Raw genomic sequence first — 10,334 nt, 5'->3', positions numbered from 1 at the left:
TCTAAAAAGTGTATTCTCAGTCCACGGTTTTATTTCTCTTATTTCGGCAATTCTGATAATATTACACCCCAATAGGTGTAACGAAATTCCTTCACTTCTAATATAACTTGTCTTAGTAGCTTGTAACTTATCAGATTTAAAAGTATTTGATATTTTACATTGAAAAAATATATGCCCCGTCCAGCATTGTATTCATAACAAACCTGCCTATCAGCCGAGTTGTTCCTGGATTTAGTTGGCCGTTGGTTTAATTCAGTTACCAAATACCTTACTTGAAGGCTACCTCAGCCTTAAGGGAATTAAAAAACGAAGGAACGGACAATTGGTTAATGATTAGAAGCAAACAAACGTACACTTAAACTGCACAAGAAGGGAAGACCATGTCTTCCTCCTCTGGCACGGAAAAAGCCCTCTCGCTTTTGAGACGATTACCACGCGTGTCGCTGGGGAACTTGAGGCCAAACCCTGGTGCTCATAAGGGGGTATGTTTCAGAACATGGAGTAATTTCTATAAAACTATACTATGGGCTTGCCTTTATTAACTGGGTATGAGAATGGTTCTTTTAGAATATACATACCTACACTGATGGATTATTGGATTTATATAGGATCACTAATATCTAATCATATCTCTATGGTACTTATTGAGTGTGCCTTTAAATTTATTTATGTGTTTAGTATCAGGCGGGAGAATATTCCATCCAGTTTTTTGGCTCAGGAAAATTTATCTCCCTTACTGTCCGAGACCAAGTCAACCAATAGAACTTCTTATATTTTACCAGTTTATTGCTCCTTTTTGTATGTATATTTACAATTTTTGTTTCACGAACTCTTACTGATCATATAAAAACTATTTAGGTCTACATGTATTTTAAGTACCAAATTTAAATTGTTGTTACTTTTTATTGGCTCATGAGTTATTTAGTTTTGAAAGCAGTCTTTTATGATGATTAATCTGTTGTCTTTGAGGTCACATGCAGAGAAATCCCTGTTTAGGCAAGTGTAGTTTTTTTGTCATCTGAGATGGCATGGGAAACTGAATGCCTTATTCAAGGCCATATAATTGGCTTTGTATATATATACATATATATATATATATATATATATATATATATAATATATATATATATATATATAAATTTTTTATTATACTTGATCACTTTTTTCCACGTAAGCAATGTAGCACCAGGAAACAGACGAAGAATGGCCCACCCATTCACGCACATATACATAAATGCCCATACATGCACACATACATGAATATACATATACGTATCAGTATATATACACTTATACATACACAAACAAAGACATATAGATATATTCACATGTGCATATTCATACTTGCTTGCCTTCATCCATTCCTGGCACTACCCTGCCCCACAGGAAACAGCATTGCTACCCCTTGCTTCAGCAAAGTAGCGCCAGGAAAACATACAAAAAAATGCCCCCTAGCCTAAGCCTTGTACCCATTTTATCAACCAACTCCAAGGGAAGGACGAACGGCTAGGTTGGTGGTGGACCAACCGTGCAGTCAGAATTTGAACCTATGCTCTTAACCCCAGGTTACCCTTGAATGTGTGACAGTCTGCATTGCTAACCTCTATGCCATGGAGGCCCATAAATCTACAGTTAATGCATACTTTTTGTTTACTAGACTTAATCTCTTCCTTCATAATAATTTCCTTTGCATTGTCTCAGAGGTAAAAATATTACTACTCTTTTTTGTCATCTTTTTAACCAATTTATTTTACAGTGTGTATTCATTGACACCACAGGTTGGAACAAATTATATTTAGACTCATTGGCATAGTGCATAACTCTGCCACCTGCCTCATGTAATCTCTTTTAGCTGATATTTACCAGTAGATGATTATACATTATTCATACAGTCTCTGACATTGCTGTGTTTTTGACTTGTTTAGGTTACTTATACATTATTCATACAGTCTCTGACATTGCTGTGTTTTTGACTTATTTAGGTTACCTTAAGTGTTCATTTACTGTTTGTTTAGGAGGAAGAAACTTTTAGAGGATTTCTTATATGATTGTATCAGCTTTGGATGTCTTGATATAAACAGATTTCCATTCCTTGTTGAAAATTTTGATGATCATCTGTAAAGTACAGGTTGTACCTCTCTAATCCAGGGCTCTGTGGTCCGGCACATTTTGAATCTACCACTATTATTTTTAGATCTTCCACCAGGGTGGCACTATTAGCAGTGCTAAGGCGCCAAAGTCTGTTTACACTGCAGCTGAGCTAGTTAACAGTCCTGTCAATCTTTTACATTCAGTTTTTTGCTGAAATGTAAACCAGAAAAGTTTAGTTTCAGAAAACTTTGAAAGGTGCCAGGAGTACAAAATTAGACGGTGCACTTGTAAAGTGGATTAAGCTCCGACGTAATGAAGGTGTATGTATTTCTAGGGAGATGCTTATTGAGCAGGTCAAAGTTTTTCATAGAGAACTAGTACTAAACTATGAATGTGAATATTCGCAAGGATGGTTACACAGGTTTAAGTGGAGACATGGAATTTCAGCACATAGTGCGTGCGGAGAAAAGAGTAGTGCTGACATGGAAGCTTGAAGTGAAAGTTTATATTAAAAGAATTGATAAAAACCCCATTTCTCATTGAAACAACCAATAGCAATATATACAGGTTGAGAGAGAATGTACGAGCCAGCTGTCTGGCTGGGACTGATGCATTTTGGGCTGGCTCCCTTGATAATAACAATAAGATAGCAATAGTAACAAGAGTTGACAATGCCAACTATGGTTGTTTGTTACGTTAACTACTTTTCACAAAGCTGCAACAAAGTTTGTGGATGAATTTGCACAGTTAGTGGCAGTGGAAAACTTGTCCCCAGAACAAGTGTATAATGCTAATGAATCTGCCCTGTATTAGCATTGTATGCTATGAAAAATCCTTTCCCATGATATTGAGGAGTGCCTATCTGGGGATACTTCTGATGTAAACTGATTTAGTAATGAAAACCTTGTTTGAAAGATTTGATGGTTGTATTGTTTCCTATTTTTAAGCTTTATGTATGTGGAATGAGGGCAAGACTAGGGTCAGGAATATGTTTACATAGGGGTTTCCCTTAGCTGTCAATTTCTGTTTTCTTGCCTTTTCTGTGGTCCTGCTATGGCATGGTCCCATAGTTGCCATTGTTAAAAGGTTCATCCTGTATATGTATAATCCATAATTTATTTCCTTCTTATGAAAATATAATTTGTTGATGGAAAAAGATGTTTCAATGAAAAGATATGACTATAGTTTTCATTTTACTGTAATATTAAAGTGACTATATCATGATCACCCTTCTTTCAGAAAACAAGAGGACGTGGTATATATGGAGGAAAGACCCATGGAGCTGGCAGCAAGGGTTCTGGACAGAGACAGAATTTTATGCCACTTGGCTATGAAACTGGAAATACCCCCTTTTATTTACGTTTCCCTTGTCAGAATTACTACAAAGGTCATCAGTTAGTATAGAATTATAATTGTATATGGGTGAAATATTTCACACATTTTGCTTTTTTATTGTTCATCTTAGGCATTATATTTTCAGGCCAATTAATCTGTTTTCAAGTCTTTGATCTTGTAAATTGTATAGTTAGTTGGAGACCATTTTTTTTTATAGATCTTCAATATAACTTTTTTACAATGAGAATATAAGCATAGGTATTTGTAAACTGATTAATCAAAATTTTGATGTTTAAATATTAGTGTCAAACAGGAGGCATATAATAAGGACTAACAGATAAGACAAACTATTTTATATTTTGCACGGTATGTAACTAGAAATGCATGTTATCCTGAAAACTAATTAATGATCAAGTATGAAAAAAGGAAAATGGACTGTAAAGTATTTCAGTTAATGACTAGATCATTAATTTTTTCCCCAAAAAATCCAGTTAACCAAATCATTCACTGAGATGCAGTGAATGATCAGTTTCTTCCCATAGATACAAAATTATTTTGCATTGTAACAACTTTATTGAATTTACTCCTAGTAATAATTTTGCTAAATGGTATATTTCTGGCTATGAAATTTGGGCCTGATAATACATTGCATATTGCAGATTAGAATAGTTCATTCAAGAGGTTGGAGGTGGATCATATGTTCTTAGCTGATAGTTCAACACTGGGGCATATTCGAGTGAAAAAGTGCAGAAGCAGGTGTCTGAGTTTGGGAAAGTGTGTAAAAGAGGAAAGTTAAAAATAAATGTGAATGAAAGCAAGGTTATCAGGTTTAGCACTCAAAATAGACAGAATATTTGTGGTATCAGTTTGAATGAAGAGACCATAGAGTATGTGGAGTGTTTTACATACCTAGGAATGGATATGATAGTAAATGGAACTGGGGGAGCTGAAGTGAGCCATAGGGTGGGTGAGGGGTCAAAGATCTTAGGTGCATTGAGGAATGTATGGAAAGAGGGGTCACAACCAAGGGAGCTGAAGTGAGCCAGAGGGTGGGTGAGGGAGCAAAGGTGTAAGGTGCATTGAGGAATTGTAGAAAGAGAGGTCATTGTTTTTAAGAGCAAAGATAAGTATGTTTCATGGTATTGTAGTCCCTTTAGTGCTGTATGGATGCAGAGCATGGGCCTTACACAAAAATTTAAAGGATAGGGTAAATGTGTTGGAGATGAAATGTTTGAGGATAATATGTGAAGAGGGCTGACTGAACATGAAATGATACATTAGAAAGAGAATTAGTAGTAAGAGGGGTATGTAGTAGTTAGTAACTGGTAGGCAGCCAGCGACCAGGGAGGTGTTACCAGTTGTCAAGTTGCACTCTGACACACGTAGCTGTCTTTTCTTTCTTTCTCACTAACATGTGAACCACTGGTATTCTGTCCACAAACATACTGTCTCTACTTGTCATATGTAATGCTTGACAACATTTACCTCGCATGGCTCAATCTTTATAACACTAGATTCTCCTGTGGTGAACTCTGTGCATTAGCCCTGCCTTTTGGCAAAATGGTAGAAGCAGTAGATAGAAGTAGTAGGTAGGAATGTTTAGGCAGGATTATTAGGTAGAGACATTAGGTAGGAGTCTCTACAAACTGTGCTAGACTTGCCCTCTGCCAGTGGCCTTTTAAGGATGAGGCACTAAAGGCTAAGAAGTGGTACTGGAGTTCTTTAGTTATGGAGACTCTGTTGCTGTAGCCACCTCTGAAGCACGAGAGATGTAGATGGATAGATAGACAGAAATCCTGACAGTGCAAGACTGACCACTTTTCCTTAAAGGGTTTATTAGTGATTGTGCAAAAAGTTTGAAATTAAACAGATTCCATTGTACGTATTTACCTTTCTTTTCTTCTCTTGCTCTAAAATATTTTTCCTTCCAGTCTATGTGTTGGTGGTATTAAAAGGATAATGAACATTTATTTAGTATATCTTAATCTTAGATGCTTTAACGCTTTTCTCTGCTTAGTTTGAAGTTGTCATATGCACCTTTATGCATGGGGAAGCTGCAGAAGATGATTGACACAAATCGTCTACGCTGTGACGTTCCTGTTGATGTTACTCAGCTTATGGCTACTGGGTTATTTATCATCAGACCTGAAGAGAAGGAAGGTGGCTTCATGCTGGAGAATGAGGTATAGTGTGTATAATACTGAGCATATTGATTTTATGTGTTGTTCTTTATTAAAGTATTTTGTATCCATAGTGTTAGTGATTTGTATTCGTTATCTTTCATATTTTGTTTATTTCTATTTTTCCACTTAAAGACAGATCCCTGTAAACACCTGAGAGCACTTATATGTTTAGGGTTTAGAGTAGCCTTTAGTTCCCCAGAATTGGGCAGACCTTTAGAATGCACCCCCTTTGATCACCATAAACACATGAAACCTTTCTCTCTCCTTTTTTTCCTTTCATTAACCTCTCTGTATTTCATTTAAGGCCAGGCTGTGATGTGGATTTTTGTCTGTCACTGGAGCCTTCAATGTTAAAAAAGGTCCACTTTTACAGGACTAAATAATCAAACAATAACTTACCCCAGGCTGTGACATCATGTTACAGAGATTAGACAGCACTTAGCAACCTTTACCCAAATTCACTTACAAATACTCACTGATGCTGTTCAGACCTGCTGATCATTGCTTGATGTATATACATGTGTATGTGGGTGGTTTGGGCCATTCTTTCGTCTGTTTCCTTGCGCTACCTCGCTAACGCGGGAGACAGTGACAAAGTATAATAAATAAATAAATAAATTTCCATTTGATTGGATTATTGCCTTTGATCACTGTTGAGTGCAGAAAATTGTCTGTTGGAGAGACAGATCTGTAAATGTAGATTTGAAAGCTACATATATCAAAAAACAATTAATTACACAAGGAAATAAATATCCTCATCTTAAAATTTTTGGGTTCAAGATTTACTCCAGTGGCTGGGCAGTTTCTTGTTTTTGGTTCAGTAGCTCCATATGTTGTTAAGGATAGCACCCAGGTAATTGTTGTGTTTGCTTTTTAGTCACTGTTGGCTTCTCTGCATCAAATGGATTATTAGAACAAGTTGAACATACCATGCTTTGACATAGCTGCTTTTCCAGTACAGTACAGTTTGATCTAGCTTGCTTACTTTTAAGCTTTGTCTGCAAAATGTATTTTTATGCAGTCAAGAATATGTGAAAATATTGTACAGGGCATTGACCACTTCAAGGCAACATTAAATTTGGAAGTCCAGTGGGCGGATGAGGCGATAATAGCTGCAGTGGAACGCAATGGAGGATTCATAACAGTGGCTTACTATGATCCAATTTCTCTGAGAGCAGCCATTAAACCCATGAAGTTCTTTCAGAGAGGTTTGTATTTATTTTGATGTCTTTTATATCCACTGTATTTAAAATATTTCCTAATTTTGTGATCACCTGAAATACAAAGTAGGCACCTGTTGATGCTAGTTGATATGAAGGTTTGTTAGGTATGGAATATATGTTAGGTAAATCCACCATTAGAAAAGCCTGGAACATCTTTTTCAGTTAAGAAAATTTTAAGACTATATATGATCTATAAGACTATTTTAAGGCTATATATGATCTCTGATGGTTAGCACTGATCTATTGTGTCCTAGAAATGCATTATCAGTAGATATCACAAATGCAAGAGAATAGACTTACTGAATGTATAACTGGTTGAATAGACTTATATTAACTTTTCTAATTCCATACCATGTTAAAGGAATGACATCACATAGTATGCTTAAAACTAGCATGATTGTATCTTTGATTAGTCTTGAATCCCTTTTCAGGTGTTCCAATACCGCGTCGCATGCTTCCCCCACAGCACCTCATAGATTATTACAGTGATCCCAAAAATCGAGGGTATCTAGCAGACCCTGCTGAGGTAGCTAAGGAAAGGTTCATCTTAGCACAGGTTCGTATCAAGGGCTTCTGTATTTTCACCAGGAAAGTAACTGACTTTTGAACATGTTTGAATGTTGTGTTGAAAAAACTGTCAAAGATATAGTCACAAAAACATAGTCTGCAGAATCTTTCTATAACAAAAATGGATTTATATATGATTTTAAATCTTTTGCAATAATTGCAATAACAAAAAGGCAGTGGCTGAATGACCATTTATTAGTCATATAGTTTTGCTCTAAATTCATCCAGTTGCATATTCTTTTATTGTCCAGTCATGCAGTTGGTTGATAATAAAGTAATTTTGAATTTTTCTCAACTAGAGTACTGATTATTTGATAATTAGCTTGTAAATTCATCACAACTTCAGCGTTTTTAGTTATTACTTACCTTTAACCTAACTTTAGGGTACATATGATGCATTAGGTTAGTATAAAAAGAAATTAAACAGTTTATCAAAACTGTAATAGACTTAAAACCTTTGTAGATGTATTATCTAGTATGTAACTAAAGCTATCGTAATATATTCTAGTTTGTTTAATCAGTTTGAAAGCTTTTAACTTAAGAGTTACAAAACACTTAAAGATTGAGCCATCTGAGGATTTCAGTTCCATCACTTAAGATTCAGGTCAACTCTCCATCTCAGTGGTAAAGAGGCACCTTTTAGACCAACACTTCCAATTTAGTATGAAAAATAAAAACTGTTTGAATAAAGAAAAGGTATTGACTACTTAGTCATGATATGGATAATTGTTTTTCAGAACAGGTCGTCTAGCTCTTTTATCAAAATGAAAATATTGTCTTGACATTTGTTTTGTCATGATGCAGGTACATTTTATTATTTTCTGAATCACTGTTCAATGTATAGAATTCACTTTAACAAACATCCACATGGAAAATGTTTCTGCTGTACTGTACAGGATTTATGGGCATGCTTAGGCTGTGTTTGGATAAGATATTGTAAATTTTGATGAATTATTACTGTACGTGTAGTTTCCTTTAGTCCACTATACAGTATGCTTTTTTAAATAACTTAGGTAATTATACACTAAGCTGTTCTGGGTAACTTAAGACACACACTTCTGTGAAATATTTCCTTTCTTGAAATTCCTCCATTGACGTAAAGACTCCAACATTTTACTTGTTGCAGCTTTTTATATTTTTATACTGGCACATGTTCTAAATAATTTAATATGATCATTCATTATGCTTCCCCAGAAATATGGTTATGTATTGCCAAATGTCAATGCGTCACCAAACAAAGAAATGCTACTGGAAAGGAAAGACCCCCGCCAAGTTTTCTTTGGACTGGAGCCAGGATGGGTCATCAATTTGAAAGACAAGGTTATCCTCAAACCCAAAGATCCTGAACTCAAAGAATATTATGCATCATAAGTTTATGAACATCTGATACATTTGAGGGACTGCTTTTCACATTTTTAGCATATTCCTATTGTAATGTAGTAAGAAAATATTACCAAAATTTGCTTATGCTAAGCCCAAATACTCGTTTGGTTGTACAGAGAAAGTAGTTGCAGTTTAACAACTGTGAATTACTGAAATTTACTGAAAACATTATAGATAAAAGGCTGCATTTTTAAATGGCTATTCTGCTTCTCAGGACATAAAACAAAAATTTTGATGTATGGAAGATTGCTTTCTGTTATTGGAGAGTTACCATTGAATGAGTATTTTCATGTAAGCTGATATTATTATGATACAACCCCAGTTATTGGGCTCTAGCAGCTTCAGGGCCACACTCTATGTAGGAGTAGGAAAATAATGGACTCCTTTGGAGCGAACCTCCTTGACAAGACTGTACTCCTTTCCACACACATGATAAATGCTCACATGAGGTGACCCCTTACTTATGGTGAAACCACTTGTAGGTGGAGTCTAGTAACACCAGTAAACAATTACAAATGATATATGGTGTTAAGGTAATTGATATTGAACAATGCTATTTCATGTGTGGTGGGGTGGCTATGGGAATGGATGAGGGCAGCAAGTATGAATACGTACATGTGTGTATATGTATATGTATGTATACATTGAAATGTTTAGGTATGTATATGTGCATGTGTGGGCATTTATGTATATACGTGTATGTGGGTGAGTTGGGCCTTTCTTTCATGTTTCCTTGAGGTGCCTCACTAATGCGGGAGATGGCGATTAAGTATGAAATATTTTTTTATCATATTTATAATGTTCAGAATTGGTTATTTTTCACTAGTTAAATATGTGATATTTAGAAAATGGTTAGTCTATTATGTCATGTGAAAATGAAGCAGATACCCATCTAAAAAAATACTTCTGCCATTCAGCTTGTAAATACCAAGGACAAAGACATGGTCTCTTCTTGGACTTTAAAGCAATTATTGTATATATAATTGTGTATGTACAGCATTAATAAATCCTCCTAATGATACTGATATCCTTTTTGAAGACTTTGTAATCATTATAAAATTATGAAATGCATTTCTGGACTTTACAGAGGTGGCTGGACTGATGAATGCCAAACAGTTATGTCTAGTAGCAGCTGGACTTAAGATGCTGAAGTTCCAACCTTTAGTAGAGAATTTATCGGACCTAACAGTTTCCACAGATTAGCAAAACTTTTTCTACCTCTCTATATCTCTGACACCTATTCCTTTTGGGAACTCCCTCAAGGGGGTGGCCACAGCAAGTTTCCATACCTGGTAAACTCCACTGGTGCTTGTTAGCCTTTAAGTGCTTCACTCAACAGGTCACTTGTAGAGGGCAACTGTTTATGGAGGCACCTATGCAATGTTCCTTCTGACTATTTCTACCTTATCTGTCCACCTTATTTTCTAATGTATTACTTCTACCTAATGGTCCCATTTACAATGTTCCTACCTACTTAATGCTCCTGTCTAATGGTCCTACCAACTACGTCTATCTCTTGCTCCTATCATTTTGCCAAGAGGCAGAGCTAGCA

The 10,334-nt window shown here is 35.7% G+C and overlaps 1 protein-coding gene across 1 annotated transcript; it reads left to right on the top strand.

Annotated features, from left to right (window-relative positions):
- The first annotated feature begins 178 nt into the window (after positions 1–178).
- On the top strand, positions 179–9,803 carry mRpL15 (mitochondrial ribosomal protein L15). Its single transcript, XM_071672551.1, has 6 exons — positions 179–482; positions 3,331–3,485; positions 5,444–5,609; positions 6,658–6,817; positions 7,264–7,388; positions 8,594–9,803. The coding sequence occupies exons 1-6, from the start codon at positions 381–383 to the stop codon at positions 8,768–8,770; spliced, it is 885 nt and encodes a 294-aa protein (XP_071528652.1). The 5' UTR covers positions 179–380; the 3' UTR covers positions 8,771–9,803.
- Positions 9,804–10,334: the final 531 nt, after the last annotated feature.

This window comes from Panulirus ornatus, chromosome 17 (assembly GCF_036320965.1).
Source record: "Panulirus ornatus isolate Po-2019 chromosome 17, ASM3632096v1, whole genome shotgun sequence".
In the NCBI taxonomy this organism is placed as follows: Eukaryota; Metazoa; Arthropoda; class Malacostraca; order Decapoda; family Palinuridae; genus Panulirus; species Panulirus ornatus.
This window is presented reverse-complemented; position numbering and strand designations above follow the sequence as displayed.

Bases quoted from the DNA above. Each gene is read 5' to 3' on its own strand.
- mRpL15 (XM_071672551.1), top strand. From the start codon at position 381: ATGTCTTCCTCCTCTGGCACGGAAAAAGCCCTCTCGCTTTTGAGACGA. The intron at 5,610-6,657 runs GTATAGTGTGTA...AATATTGTACAG, and splicing joins GCTTCATGCTGGAGAATGAG to GGCATTGACCACTTCAAGGC. The intron at 7,389-8,593 runs GTTCGTATCAAG...ATGCTTCCCCAG, and splicing joins AAAGGTTCATCTTAGCACAG to AAATATGGTTATGTATTGCC.